Source organism: Ascaphus truei, chromosome 13 (assembly GCF_040206685.1).
Source record: "Ascaphus truei isolate aAscTru1 chromosome 13, aAscTru1.hap1, whole genome shotgun sequence".
Classification (NCBI taxonomy): domain Eukaryota; kingdom Metazoa; phylum Chordata; class Amphibia; order Anura; family Ascaphidae; genus Ascaphus; species Ascaphus truei.
The window spans coordinates 31570499-31588888 of NC_134495.1; the positions used below are offsets into that span (position 1 = coordinate 31570499).

General features: G+C 39.2%; 1 protein-coding gene across 1 annotated transcript in view; it reads right to left on the bottom strand.

Annotated features, from left to right (window-relative positions):
* PRODH (proline dehydrogenase 1) overlaps window positions 1-18390 on the bottom strand; it is an 80766-nt gene that overhangs the window by 7502 nt on the left and 54874 nt on the right. The window contains exons 10-13 of the mRNA XM_075569027.1: window positions 16748-16894; window positions 9768-9943; window positions 2259-2357; window positions 144-232 (exon numbers count right to left, since the gene is read on the bottom strand). Coding sequence (XP_075425142.1) covers window positions 144-232; window positions 2259-2357; window positions 9768-9943; window positions 16748-16894 — 511 coding nt within the window. The remainder of the gene's footprint in view (window positions 1-143; window positions 233-2258; window positions 2358-9767; window positions 9944-16747; window positions 16895-18390) is intronic.

Sequence of the window (18390 nt, forward strand, 5' to 3'; positions counted from 1 at the left end):
TTGAATGGAGTGGAACACTTCTCCCGCTTCGTGAAGCAGCTGCAAAGCATATTGAAGGGCCTTTGTTTCAGGATGACCTGAATCTTAAATTGTAACATGGAATCTAGATCTACACAACACAGGAATATTAAAAGGATACTCACCCAGTGGGAAGCTGATCTGGTCACACATGCCCAGCAGTTGGCCAAAATACACCTTTTTATCACCAGCATGAATACCCAGCTCATTCATTCTGGAAGTAGATATATATATATATAATGGTGAGTGACCTAAAAGCACAGTCCCACCCAGACGCCTCAATGCGGTTAACGCCTATACATGTTAGAATCTTGCCCCATGAGCATGTCCTCAGCGGCATTTAAGGGCAGGAAGCGTTCTCGTAGTGCAGGGGGTGGCCATCTACAGTCCTCAACAGCTGCCAACAGGTCAGATTTTCATTATACCCCTTCTTCAGCACAGGTGGCTCAATCATTGGTTCAGTCCTCAACTGAACCACCGGTGCCGAAGCAGGAATGTCCCACAAACCTCACCTATTGGCAGCTCTTGAGGACTGGAGTTGGCTAACCCCATCTTAGAATAATGCAGATAAACAGCAATCAGTGCAGACTGTTACTTTAAATAAATGATCAATATTAATCAGTCTTTCCAATAACCGCTACGGATATTGAATGTAATGGCTGCATGGAACAATTTAAAAAGATAAACACTTACTAAGGTGATTTAAAAAGCATCAATATGCAATATCAAGCATAAAGAAGAAAAGCAGCATAAAAAGAAAAGCAGGTCCCCATTCCACACAGGGACAATTTCTATATCCGCTGCAGTGGCAGAATTGCAGGCAAAAACGGCCCAAGTGGCTGCTTCCGCAGGTCTAGAATAAGCGCATCAGTATACTACAGGTATATTAGTTACAAAGAGCCACATTACGCAAGCCCTGAATGCCAGATCATAATAAAATGAAATCCGCAGTAGATTTTATATCAAGGTAGAAAAGTAAAAAAAAATAAAAAAATACAAAATACTTTTTCAGTACTTTTCCTGTAAGCAATAGATCAGAAATGACAGTAAGAAGAACTGCGGTTACAACATTTATCCAACAGTGGGTGAGTAATGAGTATGAAAGTATCCTCTGGCAATGCATAAAGATAACATTAGCATGGCAAGACAGATGCAGTACTTTTTTCTTTCACATATACAAATATATTTATAGAGCATCAACACATCGTTTGCTGTAATAAAATAGACAGAAACATTAAATAACCTATGCAGATTAATAAACTAGTTTCAGAAGCCAAGGTAACAAAAGATGAAAACATACAGTAGTTGTGGCTTCCAAGTATTATTCATTTCTACTTCAGTACTAACCTGTAATTCTGTTTTACCATAGTATCATGAAAGTTCATTTACAGACTTCCAATTACATTACGTATTGAAAAAAAAGAAATGACTTTTCTCCCTCCAATATATTAACTAATGATCTTCATTTTCAATTAAATGACTTCATTAAAAAAAGGCAGTGTCTGAACTGTGAGAATCTGTCAATGTGCCAGCTTCACGTAACCTCAGAAAAATCCAGCGTGTGTCCTGGTAAATAATTAATACTTCAATAGCTCAAGAATATTGGGATCTATTTACTACAGGCTATCGGCAGCAAAACAGGGGCAATAGCGCATTTAAAAGCACCTGAAGTTTTTCGTTTGATAAATATGGTGCACAGCTCTTGGCCTGGTTTTGCGTCAGTTTTTTCATTTGGGAGATTAACGTAATTTACACCCATTGCCCTAAAACCATCTTGTAAATGGTGCTTTTTAAATCTTGGTACCAACCAGGGCCTTCGGCAAGGCGAGTGGGGACAAGCGTCGCTGTAGCAGAGGGGCCCAAATCCTGCCCCTCTAACCCAAAGATTGAAGCAACTTCCGTGATTGGCTGGCCAGTACTCTTCCTCTGCATGGCCAACTCCAAATAAATAGTGTGTTACACAGGGGGGGCTCCCCAGCTCCTTAACATCCTCCGACCCTGCTCAATAACCCAGAGCCCAGAACAAAACAGTATCATTGGACCCCAAACCCCGATATATACAGCATATGGTCTTTATTCAATGTAAAAGTAAAGCAATCTAAATGTAGAACGTCCCCTCTTGCTTATTTGATTCTAAGATTATATTATATATATTTTTTTAATTGTGGGCATCAGGTATCAATCCGAAATATAGTACGATACAGAAATGAATAGTAAGTGCCAACAAAATAAATCCCTACCGCTTGAGCGTTAGTTTCACAGTGTCTTCATTGTGTGAGGCCACCATCACGTTTGCCTTGCGGTTGTGCCGGATTTCTTCCAAGACATAATCAAGACATCTGTGGGACAAAGGACGTATAATCAGAACTCAGACTAGCACGAATGCCATGCTACGAATTGATACATTGAAGAGGGCATTAGACACCACTTAGAATTCCTAATGGAGAATTGCATTAGTCAATGAATAAATGGTACAGTAGGTGCAATAGATTATTTTTTACAACAAATAAAAATACCACTTGTGAGCAGATTTACAAGTCTCAGATCTGTAACCCTGCATTTTCGCCATTATCGCTTAGATAACACGCTTCCACTGCCACTAGGGTTTCTGGTTAATGACATGTAAATCAGCTCTGTAATCTGCAAAAGGCAGGGTTGCAGAACTGTGAGATGTGAAAGTGCACACAAGTGGTATTTTTGATTTGCTGTATACTGTACACTGGAGTGTGTCACTTTTTTACCCATCAGAATTTTTTTTTATTTTTATTTTTTGTTACATTTTTTTTACCATAGTTCAAAAAAAAAAAAAATCATTATCCTTGTAGCAGAACTGCTGCTTTAAAGATAAGAGACCTCCCAGACCTTGAGATTTCGTTTTGAAATTCCCTTACAAGTATTCTTATCTGGGGAAAAAAAAACAAATATGACCACTGGATTTAATCTCACTCTGGCAGCCAATAGAAAACTGCGACGACATGACATTCCAGCTTCCTATTGGGTAACCAAATTAGTTTTGTTGGAAAAGTAAAATATGTATATTCCAGTTTACATACTGTACATACAGATTTGCACAGCTGCAAGTAGCATCCATTTTGATACTGTCCCTTCATGTATATGAAGGCTATTACTTTAAGCTCTCTCAAATTTATTGTGATTAAAATACATAATCTCATGTCCTCCCGAGGCAGCCAAAAGAAATGGACTGACTTCAGACATGCATATACAGTATGCTAAACCCAATCATAAATCAAAGTTTAAGTGTCAATCCATTTCTATAGGCGACCTGTGCACATTAATATGACTATTGGTGCCATTAGAGCTTATTCACTTCAAGCTCAAAATACATACAGTATGTTAAAAATAAAATTATATATAGGAATTATCAAATGAAAATATTACTGTATGCTCATTTGCATGTCTTAGACAGGTCTGCAACCCTGCCTTTCACCATTATCACCCAGCACACAGCACTTCCACTGCAGCAAAGGATTCTGGGAAATGACATGCAAATGAGCACAGTGTGCCACCTTTTGCTTCAAAACCATTCAACATGGTTCCCCTATAGGCTATACACATACATATATACACACACAGTACATATACATATACTTATTTAAACATACAAATATTTAGCCCCTGTATCACCTTAGTGTCCACACACTGATTTATGCACGAGTCATGTCCTTTTATTTCATTATTGTACATTCACATTGTTCGTTACAAATACTGTAGCTGTATTTATTATATTTCTGCATTTGTACTTAATCACTTGCACATGTAAGTAGTCTGCATATAACCAAGGGTCCACTTTAGATGAAGGGAGAACTGCTTGCCCCTAAAAAAAATAGCAGCTCCAACACAGCATCACAAACCCTGATCAAGCCACAGGAAGTTGCGAAACGTATAGGATTGCGAGCAGTGCCTAGCAAAAACCCATAGAAATCAAGACGCGGCCATCCATTTTAAATCACAGCCTGCGGAGATGGGCGGTACACATGGACAGGACTCCACTAGGACTGACTACTACAGATAAACTCTGAAAACTTATTATACCTTTTTGTTGCACTTTTTTGTTTGGTGCTTTTCATTACCTATTGTGTTACAGTATATATAAAATTGTATTCTTCAGTTTGCACTATGTTGGCTTGGTGTTTGCGCTTCTCCACATTAGTGTATATATACATATTTGAGACTGTTTGTCTGTGTCTCTTATTATGCACGCCCGAACTGCAAGACTTGGTACAACCAAACTTGGAAGGATTACTTCCTATATCAAAATAAGGTGAAATGTCAAGGTTTGGATCCTCTGGAACACTCCAAAAGGGGATGCTGCTAGGAACATTGGGTACAAATCTGGGACCACATCTACTATATATTTGAAAAGTGGTTTGTTTGCTATGCATTTGGACACCTCTTAAGATACCGAAACCACATTTTGCATTTTTGTCGGTTTGGATACATAATATTTTTAATTCTATGAGTTATTACAATTTCTCAAAGTAAATTAGCCACTAGGGGCCTCATGCAGAGAGCAGCGAATTTTAAAATTGGAGAGTTTAATAAAAAGTAGCTTTTTTGGAGAGTTTTATTCTCCATATGCAGAAATGTGCGAATTCTGCAATGTTTGTCATTAATGCGTGTGGCGAGTTAGAATTGGAGAGATGCGCGCTGTAGAAATGTGTTAAAAAAAAATCGCGCATTTTTTTCCCCCTTTCCTATAGGCGGCGAGCTCCATGTAATTGCCAACTTTTCTTGGCGAGGCAAATACTAGCAAATCGCGCCATTTTCTTGGCGCGAACAGCCGCTAGATGCCGTTCGCGGCTCTCTGCATTAGGAGAGTTTTAAAACTGGCGATATGTAGGTTCTCGCCAGCCGCGCGGCGAGATTTTGAAAACGAAAAAAAAAAATGGCGCTTTTTTCCAAACTCGCCATTTTCGGCTGTTTTTAGCTCGATTTTCGCCGGAAAATGGCGAGATTGTTCATAGCGCTGCTCTCTGCATGAGGCCCTAGGTCTTGTATCTAGTAGGCTATATAGGCAGTCCTCACTTATACGCCTAAGTCCACCCGCAAACCGCCATCAAACAACGGACCATGTTAATCTACGGTGGTGGGCGTCAGATAAGCGGCTCTGACGTTGGATAATGCATCCATCCGATTGCGTCAGATAAGCCGTTAGACGGAAAGCGGATGGTCGGATACTGAGGACCACCTGTATATCTGGCACATGACATCATACTGGTGACAGAGTCATATAGCTATAAAGTTTACACAGAAAGCAGAAGAAAGATAGAAAGTCAGTTGGCACGTGATGAGAAAGTAAGAATACTGGTGAAGGAGAGCGAGGCGGAAAGAATTAGGGACATCATAAGGTATTAAAGGAAAGTGATGGGAGGAGTGAAATGAGGTTGGTTTCTTAGAAATCCAGAGCAGCGCGTCCACAAAAACACAAGTATTTAATATCTTGTATCATTTCCTTTTAGCGCTTTATAATCACAAGTCATGCTAGGTTGTACATTTCTATAGGAATCTGCTACCTTTGGAAAGAGGGAGGTGGTGTGACGTGGTAATAAAATGGCAATCTTGAACACATACAGTACAAGCACATGCTCTCTGCTATTTTGGGTATACCTTACAATCACTGCCCTGTGCCTCAGCTCACACACCTTTGAGTATTTATATATAATACATGGTCCTCTCGGCCGTCCCCATCTAGCACAGAGATACAAATGTGCTTTCACAATTCTACTTTAACTGTGCTTGCATGACTAGCTCTGAGATATAACTGTTTGACAGCCTGCAGCATTACTCTTCACAGTAATCGGAGGTATATACGACTATGCTGAATTCTTAATCATAAGCTGTAATAAGCCATTTTCTGCTGGCTGTAAAACACATGCCCTAAACGTTGAACAGAACATAAAGCATATGCTCTTTGCCGATAAGAGGGTTATAATATAAACCGAAGTGCTAAAGACGAACCGTTTTAAATGAGTAAAAATAGGGATTGGAGTAGATAAAGATAGCTTTAACATGTTTATTGGTCTTTTCATGCCAAATCATGTTATAAGGTGTCTAATGTTAAAGTAGCGGGTTCAAGCTGCCGTTAAAAAAAAAAAAAAAGCCAAGTTGCCGATCGATTTGTTTTCCTGTGATCAATCAGCGAAGAATCGGTTCGGGGGTTCACTAAATGGCCGTCAGTGTCGCAGAAGAGGACCCAAGATGCAAAGTTCTGTGGGGGAAGATCATGTTACCAGGCAGTCACTAGATACAATTGGTGCACTGCTAGAGAGCAGGGCTCAAAAAAGGGGTATGCCAGAGCCTGTTTCAGAAGAGAAAGGGGGTGTTGCTTTGTAAATTGTTGCTATAGAAACAAAACATGCTTTACATAATAATACATATACAATTTCTAATTTTTTTTTAATGCTACAAGTATTTTCTTATAGTACAGAACTGATGTATTTATTTAAAAACAAACAAACATATTTACAGTAGGATATTGCTTGAACTGCAGCTTTAACATGAACAGAAATAAAATTAACGAGTCTGGGACGGGTGTCCTCCCTCAGTTCCTACACACGTTGCAGTACAGAGTTTCTTGGCGGGTATCGCGTTAGAAAAAAATGTGAACGAAATAAAGAAGGAGCATAATACAGTACAAAGGGGGTTTAATCTGCTTTGCTCATTATGACAGACTGGTCAGTTTACTCTGCCTGTATATTTCCACAAATGTCACTGCAGATCAGCAGCACAGGAGGGAAAGGAAGGCCCTATTTTTATGCAGTATAATAGATTACACCTATAATTCATACTTCAAAAAAAAAACCCTAAAAACACTTTTGCAGAGACTACTTTTGGGACATTTGCTTTTAAGCTTCATTCTTTTTGGGCATTGGGAAAACCGTTCTCCTATACAGATGTAGCTGGCGTTTTAGTTCTTGCCAACGAGTGTCGGCTGGAAATCCATCACACCATATTTTGAGGCAACAATTCACATGTACCGTGTGCCCACAGTCATGAGAGAAAGAACGCTACCCGTAATCGGCCTTTACGTCTGTACACAGCAATCGTTTTGCTCTACGTTCACCAAAGCAGCAATCTGTTCTACTCTCCAATGGTTAAAAAAAAAAAAAAAAGCCCTTTATTTTTCATGCCAAGTTCCGTTATTGCTGGGGGGTTTTTGTTTAGCAATCCCACTCTTTTTTTTTTTTTACATAGTGTTGATTTTTAGATATCCTTCTCTGGTTAAAATGGCTGCTGTCATTCCCACCTCCTTAAAGCAACAGAGGTTGCCATGGTAACAGCAGAGGGCAGTCAAAACGTCGAAACTCAACAAGGACATGATCAGGTTTTGTAATGACCTACTTTTTTTTTGGAGGGCGGGGGGGGGGGGGGGGTATTATAGCTGCTTAAAATACATTAAATAAATTCAACTTCTGACCATTTTTATATTAAAACATAAAGAGGATATCAGTGATAATTTTTAGATCTCCTGTTTTCCTGCAGATTGCAATTGCCATTAAAAAGCAAGGAAGAGGTTAAATAAAACATATGTGGAATTACAGAATGTAGTCCATTTAAAAAACAAACAAACAACAAACAACAAACAACAAACAAACATATACATATGTAGCCTAGCCTCTGGCCGCTACTTCCCCAGGACCTTTCCAGTATAAGTCCTGTTAGGTGCAGGCAGTGAAGGGGTTAATTCCTTCTTTTAAGGCTGTGTGCGCTATTGCAGTCTTGGATGATTAGAAGTATCCAAGGGCAGGCCTTAGCAAGAGCCAGAAATTGTCAGCCTGAAGGAAGGATACCGATTGGTTCATCTGTAGTATGTGATGACCAATCGGTATTCAACCTGCTCTGTTAAGGGGCAGGGGTACAAACATCTCCCGAGGGTGGTTTCTGACACCAGAAGTCAAGTAAGTCTGTTTCCCCTCCCCATGAGGAGTGGGAGTGTGTGTGTGTGTGTTATCCGGAGTACTACCAAGGATAAGACTCAGGATGGGGCCTGCAAGGCCTTACCAATAAAGAAGGGCTGTGCAGTCTGTCTGACTTCTGATGTTATGCAATAAAGATCCAGGTGTACCATCATCAGAGTGATTAACTGTCTTGCTGCTGTGAGAAGAAAGTGTCAGTATGGGACATCCCCTGCTATCACAGAGGATCCATGCTGACTGGAGGCGCTGCACCAATGAAGAACTGAGGTAACCTGTAAACCTGTCCTGTTCTGTTCTCCCCAAAACACCACGGAGCATTCAGCCCACCTTTTACCACACATGTACAGCACATCACCTAAAGAAGTAGCCAGAGAAGCAGACCCACCACACACCAGATATATTTTTATTCTAGTCACCCTTTTCTTATTTCATAATATTTAATGTACTTGAAATGATAAACAGAGCTAAGCAAAACAAATAAAGTAGAAAGGTTTTGGTATGGGATTTTTAAGTGCCCTCTTTTCATATAAAAGTAAATAAAAAATAAATAAAAAAAAAAAAACAGAAAGAAAGTTGATGGAGTATGATGAATAAATGACTTTTCCACGTAATGCACCAATTCAAATCTGTTCCTATAGAGCGGACTGATTAATTGAGCAGTGTGGGAATGGACATGTTCTTGGCAGTTTGGGACAATATTTTATTTATCTGGCAAAGTTTTTGGCTGAATACGTATAAAACAAAGTATCTACTTGACATTTGCAGCTTTCAGTGGTTCTAAAAAGGGGAATTGACATGTTTAATAAAATCAGAATACTAAGGGAAGGCAGCAGAAGGTGAGGAAGAGAGGTTGTATGCAATATTGCTTCTGAAGTGCTTATTAAAAATAGGTACACTTTCCCCCCAAAATGGCTGCTGAACTTAATTTAAGCCTATTAGAAACCCGACTTATTGGTTTCCAAGCAGTTTTAGATTAATTTAAAAAGGCCCAAAGCCGGTAGTAGAGTGTTCACATGACTGTTTTAAACTTGCTCTATACAGTACCACCATTCAGAGTGCTTCCACGCACACTTCAAAGTGTGTCTCTTATAATGCACACCCAAACTACAAGACTTGGAACAACCAAACTTGGAAGGATTACTTCCTATATCAAAATAAGGTGAACTATCAAGGTTTGGATCCTCTGGAACACTCCAAAAGGGGATGCTGCTAGGAGCATTGGGTACAAATCTGGGACCACATCTACTATATATTTTGAAAAGCGGCTTGTTTGCTATGCATTTGGACACCTCTTAAGATACCGTAACCACATTTTGCATTTTTGTCGGTTTGGATACATTATATATTTTTAATTCTATGAGTTATTACAGTTTTTACAAGCAAATTAGCCACTAGGTCTTGTATGTAGTAGGCTATACAGGTGAACTTAATGTAAGCCTATTAGCAACCTGACTTATTAGTTTCCTAGCGGTTTTAGATTAAATTAAAAAGGCCCAAAGACTGCAGTAGAGAGTTCACATGCCTGTCTTTAACTTGCTCTACACCACCATGCAGAGTGATTCCATGCACACTTCAAGGACTCAGGGGCTTCTCTGACCAGGCTCTTTGAAGTCCAGATGTCACGAAGCAGGAGGATTTGGAATCTGGTAATTTAGCATTTGAGGTAATTTTTTTTAGTAATGAAACACGATTGAAAAAAAAAAAAACTAAATAAATGCGGGCATATACATAATTCCAAAATAAAAATGGGAGGTGCGGTTTATCCCATGCACATTTAGATCATGAATGTACTGTAGTGATTGTTGCAAATACCTGTGGTACATCTCGTTAGTCTTCTCATATGTGGAGTTGATCGGATCCTCGTAGCCCACCTCAGCCGCACGACTTCTTTCTTGCTGCATGTAGGCTCCACGTACCAGCTTCGCGCCAAAATGCCAACCCTCACGCCGGGACAGTTCTACATCGGCTGTCACATTATCATACGCGTCCTGAAAATAAAATATAAAAAAACCACACATGTATTTCACCTTTTCCAGAAGAAAACATTTTTTGGGGCCTTTACACGTCCAAATATTCTATGAGAAGTTCACCAGGATTTCAGCACAGATTAAACACATGGGTGCATTTGCAGATCTTCAACAGAACACCAACACTTGCTTTATCATAGTATACTTTTAAAATCACCAACATATTTCGTAGCGTGTTACAATGGGGGGTGGGGGGGAGAAGAGTGATATGAATTACAGATGTAGCCAGACTGAAGGTCTCCGGCACTGTGGCAAGCCGCGGTAATGTGATTGCAGCAGCCCTGGTGCAGGAGGATTAACATCGTGGGGGGGTTTGACCCAGAAGCATGAACCCCCTGCATGCAGCACGGTCACCGCAGGATCAATATACGGAGCCGTGACTGAAAAAGCTGGCAACATCTGACCTTACTCTTGTAGGGATTCTTGTCCCTACTCTTTGATATAGCGCTACCCAGCACGAAACACGTTAGAGACCCAGTGGTCCTCCGCTTTTTATCTATGTGGTAAATAAAGTTACTTTTTCTACTTCGTGCTGTCCAGACCCACTTTTGCATTTTTTGGCTATGCTCCGCTGTTCCTGTGTTTCTGCTTCTTACATCCGTCATTTGGTTCTGTTTGTGTACAAAGAAGTGCAAAACAGATATCAACGGTAATGGGGGCCCTGCTCGTGACAGCTTACAATCTAATATCAGGTTAGATCTGGTGGTTAAACGGTGGACAAGGTTTCTGGCCAATTAAAGCTCAACCCAGTTATAACGTGATCCGTTACAACGCGAATCCGCTTAGAACGCGTTGCAAGCGTGGCTCCCAATTTTTTTTAGGAATACCTTACAACACGATTATTGGTATTTTAAATACTTTATTGTACAATGCATACAATTGTACATTATTTTTAACGCAATCCGCTTATAGCGCGATGTGATTCTTTGGACCCCAAGCACAGCGTTATAAGTGGGTTGAGCTGTACAGCTTCCTTTCCATTTTAAAACATGGAGGTTTCCCTCGAGTGTTGATAGCCTGCATTATATTTCTGTTATTCAACTACAGAATTAGAAAACCTAATCAAAAGCAGCGGTTTGTCCTTTTGGAGTAAGCAGGTTGAGCGTGGTTATGGATTCTGATTTCCAAACACTACCAGCTTCACAATGCTGCAGAGAAGCGAATCCCCAGCTTGGGACAGGATGCCAGGCACTGCTGAGTGAAGAGGCTGATGCTGCTGGGTCACTAAAAAATGGTTACTTTATTGTTTCAAGACATCACAAAAATAGGCAACACCTCGCAGAGGCGCACTGACGTGTTTCGTACCACAAGGGTACTTTGTCAAAGAGTAATGCCCTCCATACCAACGCCGGTATAAATGGCCGCCCTCGATTGATCGCTCGCCCCCATACGTCACACGGCTGTGTTCTCACGATGTTTGGTAGTGAGGCACTGCTAGTGTAAGCATGGGATAGGGGATCAAAAGCCCCCGGCTGTCCCAGATATTGCCGGAGTCAGTTAGAATAACTTTATGCATACAAACAAACAGTATTAACATATCCTACACATACACAGTGAAACTTATGTACATAATTAATTAAACACACCATGACAAAACCACCATAAATGAGACAATGATTAATACAAAATAAAAAATGATAAATAAAACTTAGAAACATACTAAAGAATTAAACTGAAAAACTGTAAAGTGTATACATATATAATGAAAATTATTTTAAAACAAATATTGAGGTGTTTATTGTCATATGTTCTTATATTCAATAAATCCATATGTGGCAGTCTATTTTATTTAAATTTTTAGAAAATAAATGTATGTTATATAATATTTAAATTTTTTAATTTGTAATATAATATGTTAAAATATAATGCTCTATAATCTAGTCACATGAATTTGGTCATAAAATAACAATATATTGTACTCTGGAGCTCAGATTCTACATCAAATTTTAATAATTTGAGCATGTCAGTCTACAAATAACAATTATGAAATTAATGATGATATTACCTGTATAGATCTATTTATGAGTATATTATTCATACAAGAAGATATTATTCATACAAAAAGATAAAATAATAAAAGGAAAAGGAGGGGCTGTATTGAAGGAACCCAACCGCCCAAAAAGACAAATGGGCAATAAATATTCAAGGAACACTAGGAACTCTACACAACAGCCGGATACTTCAAAACCACACAAATCCATCCTGAAAAATAAAAGACATACTAATGAAGCATCTAGTACATCTGAGGCCTCGGATAGCGAAAATCGCTCTACTGCAGTTTCCTTTTTTCCAGATGATCAGAAAGAACAAAGGGATAACTGGAGGGAACGGAGTTCAAGAGAGTATACAGGGCGTTATTCTAATAAGGATAAGAGCACACAACCACTCTCCCTTTTTCCTAATGAGTCAAAAAACGGAAAAAGACTAGGCGTCAAAAAAGAAAATCAAGTGAACAAAAAGGACGAAATTTCAATAGACAATTTGAATGTCATCAACCTTTCAAGGGTAGAATTGACAAAGTGAATTACTTCTCATTAATAAAGGGCTTAATTTTGCCCCCTCGGAAGATTTTAAACTGTTTTATACTATGATAGATCTTGAAAAATTTGTACGCAAACTTGTTATGAAAAAATGATTTAATAGATCACAAGTTGATGTGCCCCCTGGTGGACCCTTGGACAATGTGTCACCTATCCCCCCTTACCTGGGGACTTGGTACCACTGTCTCCATCGGATCACCCAAGTGAACACATACTTTCATCCTTTAAAGAATCATGTACTGTACAAGATATGCAAGATCTATGGGAGGAATTTAATGTTGATACCAGTATTGATATAGCCTCTTTGCTTTAAGGTTCTATAGATTCGGGCTTCAGACCGAAATTTGTATTTTATCCCACATACTGTAAGGGCCTCCACGTCAAGACCTTTGAACAGCTTGTAGAGAGATTTGCTGCAATTAGCAAAAGGGGTTAAATTTTCATCTTATGTCCATAGTAATATGACTAGAGATGAAATTGTCCAACTTAAAACATTGAGAAATAAAAACAACTTAATTATAAAAAATGCAGACAAAGGTGGAGCTATAGTCATCCAAATTTCTGATGACTATAGTAAGGAAGCCAATAGGCAATTATCAGATTGTACCTCATATTCGAAACTTCAATCTAACCCCACTAAAATCTTTTCTCACAACTAAACGGCGTACTAGACCTGGGAGTCCTATTACAGGTAATTAATCTAAAAGAAAGAGCATTTCTTTATTGTGCTGAGCCTGTGATCCCAATATTTCACCATCTTCCAAAGGTCCATAAGTCTCTGGTCTGCCCTCCTGGCAGACCAATAATATCGAGCATTGGATCTTTGGGAGATGGATTGTCAAGATATATAGATCGGTTTTTACAACCCCATGTCCATCAATTACCATCATTTTTGAGGGACTCTACAGATCTCCTCAACGCTCTTCATGATTTCACTTGGTCACATACTTACACTTGGGTTTCTTTAGATGTCACCTCACTGTACACTATTATTGATCACCAACACTGTATTACAGCTACACAGTATTATTTAGACACTTTCTACACGTCACCGACACAAAACACTTTTATTATAGAAGCAATCTTATTTCTACTTACACATAATTATTTTTTATTTGATAAACACTTATTTACAACAACGGGGAACTGCCATGGGCACATCATTCGCCCCCTCATATGCGAACCTTTTTATGGGCTATTGGGGACGCACACACATTTTCGGTGACGCCAACCCTTATAGACACAATATTAGATTTTATAGAAGATATATTGATGATTTCATTATTATTTGGGAAGGTGGTGAAGAGTTATTGGGGAGATTCGTTGAGTCCCTCAATATTAATCAGGTTAATCTACATTTTACATATAAAGCTCATGTGCAGCATATCGAATACCTGGATGTATTTTTGTTCATAGATTTGAACAACACTATCCAGAGTGACATTTATCGTAAAACAAATTCTAGGAATGCACTGCTTATAGCTACTAGCAGTCATCCCACTTCGACAATTAAAGGAATTCCAAAAGCTCAAATTTTGAGGATCAGGAGGATTTGTTCAAATGATGATACGTTTATTGAACAATCCATGGATCTGGCTCACAGGTTTAGACAAAGAGGCTATAAATGTGACGACATTCAAAAAGCCTTTGACAATGCTTTTAATACATCAAGAGCTGATCTACTCAAGAATGTGCCTAAGAAATGTATGAAAAAAAAAACAAGAGATGGATATACTGATAATCCATTATTTATCACTCAATACAGCGTCATTCGAATGACATTAAATCAATCATTTTAAAACATTGGCACATTCTTGAACTAGATCAGACCTTAAGACCTTTTGTTAATAAACCGCCTAGGTTTACATTTAGGAGAGCCAATACTCTCTCTACCTATTGATCACCAAGTTTATACTGTGCCCCAAAACAGGAGACTAAAGGCTTTTGTCCCCCCAAAGGCTTCTATAAATGTGGTTTTTGTAGCATAAGTAACTATGCAAAATCTAATAAATCAGTATCATCTAGAGTAGCAGGAGATCGATACACCGTCAAGCACTTTGTTACATGTAACACAGACCATGTGATATATATTCTTTATTGTGGATGTGGAAAAAAACTATGTTGGTCGTACTATCCGACCATTGAAGTTGAGAATCATGGAACATTTAAGATCTACAGTATAAAAAAAGAAAGATCAAAACTTACCTGTTTCACGACATTTCTCTACCTGCCCAATGGGGAATATTGATCATTTTCAATTCAGTGGTCTTGAATATATCCCACTACCAACAAGGAGAGGTAATAGACAGAACATCTTAAACAAACGTGAGATGTTCTGGATATTTACCCTCAATACCTTAACCCCTTTGGGGATGAATACTGAGTGGGAACTCAAACATTTCTTATCCGATTGATGTGTTTCACAATTAATTTTGTCTCAGTTAATATTATAGTATATGAAATATATCTTTTTCCTCTTTTTTGTCCTCTCCTTCCTCTTTTCTTTATTCTCCTTCAATACAGCCCCTCCTTTTCCTTTTATTATTTTATCTTTTTGTATGAATAATATCTTCTTGTATGAATAATAAACTCAATAAGATCTATACAGCTATTACCATTCATTTCATAATTATTTGTAGATTATGACATGCTCAAATTATTAAAATTTGATATAGAATCTGAGCTCCAGAGTACAATATATGGTTATTTTATGACCAAATTCATGTGACTAGATTATAGAGCATTATATTTTAACATATTATATTACAAATTAAAATATTATATAACATACATTTATTTTCTAAAAATTTAAATAAAATAGACTGTCACATATGGATTTATTGAATACAAGAACATATGACAATGAACACCTCAATATCAGCTTCACAATGCTGACCATGTTCTGATCGGTAAGACAAAGGCACGAAACCCTATACAATACAACTGGGCTCTTCAACTGGCGGCCTGCGATCCAAATGCAGTGCGAGAAGGGCCTTGAAGAAATCCTTGGTCTGTCTGCTCCTGCCAATTTCAACACATTGCTTACCCAGCCACGTGCAATTTGTCACAATGAAATGCACTTGTGAGTCAAGGTCAGGTAATGTAAAGATACATGGTACATAGGTTAGAAATGATATATTTCAACATTTTGCAAGCATTTTGAAGTCTTTAAATATATCTAGTATGACAATAAGCTTGTGGCCCTTTTATTCCTGAATGTTCTCTAATCTGGCCCCTTTGGAGAACCTGTTGAAGAGCCCGGCCATACAAGGCTCAGTAAAGGAAACAAACTACATACCTCCCACTGTAAACATGCCTGAGAAAGGGGTTTGCCTATATATAAGCACATTTTTTTTTTTTAAAGTACAGGACATAACCCAGTGTAACTACAGTATGTCTCCCACTGTCTGAAGCTCAGAACCTTCAGCTAGTTACAGCAGCTTGATAACCCATTTGATAAATGGTCAGCCTGTAGCAGGATGATCTATAGACCCACACACGGTGGACCAGGCACCGGAGGATTAACGCTGTGGGAAGCATGCTACCCCCCCCCCCGTCCCATAGAATGACCGTGGCAGACCCAGTCTCTGGTGCCACAGACTTGTTTTTTTGACCGTGGCGCAGGGGTCAGAGTCACACTACATCTGTATAGAAGTCTGTGCTAGAGGTTCAGGAGCGCTCTGTTTTCCCCTCCCACATCGCCATTTTACCGTAAACACAGGTTTTTAAAAGAAAATTCCCATGTTTTAATTTTCATACTACAATTAGGTAAAACAGAATATTTCAGGATTCCACATAACGTTCTGCGACTCGTCCCACTGCTTCCCTCCCCCCCGCCCACCCCATGGTGCGTGGTTTGTTTGGATCCTACCCGGCCAGGTGGTCGATAGCGGAAGTTGGCCCGACTTCAAGCGGTGCCCAACTTCCGGGTTTGGACTGCTGGGGCGGATCCCCCACCACCGCCAGTGAGGCCACAGACATCCCTGGACTCCTACGGAACTGCCAGAACGCAGTTCTGGATTCCAGGATAAGTGTCAGAACAGTATTCCTACGTGTTCCTGGTCCATTCTAACCCCGATATAGATATATCTATAAAAATAGAAGTTATGGAGCCTTCATAGGAGCTGATCACTTTGGTCCTCTATCCCACATTGACCGAGGTGGGATACCTATTCTCATATACCCAATGTTGGACGGTCTGCACCACTGTACGGAGGCTTCTCACCTTTAAGTAACACTGGTAAGTATTGAAGATAATGGGATTATCAGTGTTAAATTTGCGCTGCATTTCCAACGTCAGTCGGCTGATTGCAGGTTGGAAGTAGGTCTGCTCAGCATCTACCATTAGCCGTACACCTTTTTCTAAGGCTTTCTAGGGAGAAAACAGAAATTAGGAAATTGGGTTAATAAGCTGCATGAAGAAAATGATTATTGCTTCATTAGGCGGAGGTATTTCTCCTGGGTTCTTAAATAAAGTAATTGTCCAATAGTACACGAGACATAAAAATCAAATGAGAGACATCTGAGCGGATTGTATCTTTTGTAACACCTTCAGGGGACAGCAACGTGTAGCAGGGCACTGGCGCTGAAGTTAATCTTTCGCATTATTATCCCCGTACGCACAAAATAAAAAAGGTGTTAAACGGTTAAAGAGGTAGCAGCATAATAGTGCCAGCGTTAACTCCATGGGAGCGGTAACATCTGCTACATCTGTATGTTATTTAAGTAATAATCCCCGAAGAACAGGGCATTACTGGACAATAATGCCCTGGCTGGAAGAGTTGAAGGCCCGAGGCAAAACCGAGGGACTTCAACCCAGCCAGGCCATTATTGTCCAGTAATGCCCTGTTCTGATGAGATTATTATTATCACAGGCTAAATGCAGTTTTATTTACATTTTTCATAAAAGAGAGACACTTTTGTACAGTCATATTGATTTTTATCAACATGTCATTTTACATTATCTTGTGCTTTTACTGCAATACTTCAGTGCTGGTATTTTCATGAGTAAAGGTCATTTAGGTAAACTCATTGGCCAAAGCGTTCTAAGGCTGGAGCCACGTCATGGCATACCCTATTGCAGGTCCTGGGGGGAGGGGGGCGGCAATATTTTCCCCTGGTGCACGGTACCCACTTAGGGATAACAAGTGCATGCAAGAAAAATAAATTACACACGATAGCCGCGCAGAATAATGATTTGAAAGCATCTCAGCTCCAATGTTCTTGTTTGCAATTACCGTATGTGTCGGGAGCATATTTAATTAGGAGAAAACGCAAGCAACACAATCACGTTGTCATTAGACATTCTTAATTTCTTCCCTCTTTGTGAAGGTCACTTTGGGTGTTTAATAAATCAGTTTTTGAAGAGATATACACTGCTGTAATGACTTCTGTCATTAGAGAGTGGCTGACATTCGTTCATTTAAAGCAGCAGTGTATTATAATGTCTTTTTCTTTGCATTTCATTAGGAAAGATTCAAGCTTGGCATCTATGCATCTTTTTTCCAATTAGGCATTATTATTATTATTATTAAGGCATTTGAAAGACTTGATCTCACTGACATTTGAGGTTCAGGACAACCCTCTTACATGCAGAATATTGTGGCAATGATTTACTGCATCGTCTGAGCTACACAGTTCATAGCCCATCATAGTGATGCAGGCTATAAATATTAATGAAACTCTAAAGAAGCAGTTTATGGCAGCACTTGACAAGGTTTTATTTTCAACATAAAAAAGCACATTTGGGCAGGTAGAGCACACACACGGATGAACAAGAAACGCGAAATAGTGATTACGAAATAATACGAATGGGACAGGAATACTAAATGGGAGTGGACAAATGCATTAAAAAAATCCTTATTATAA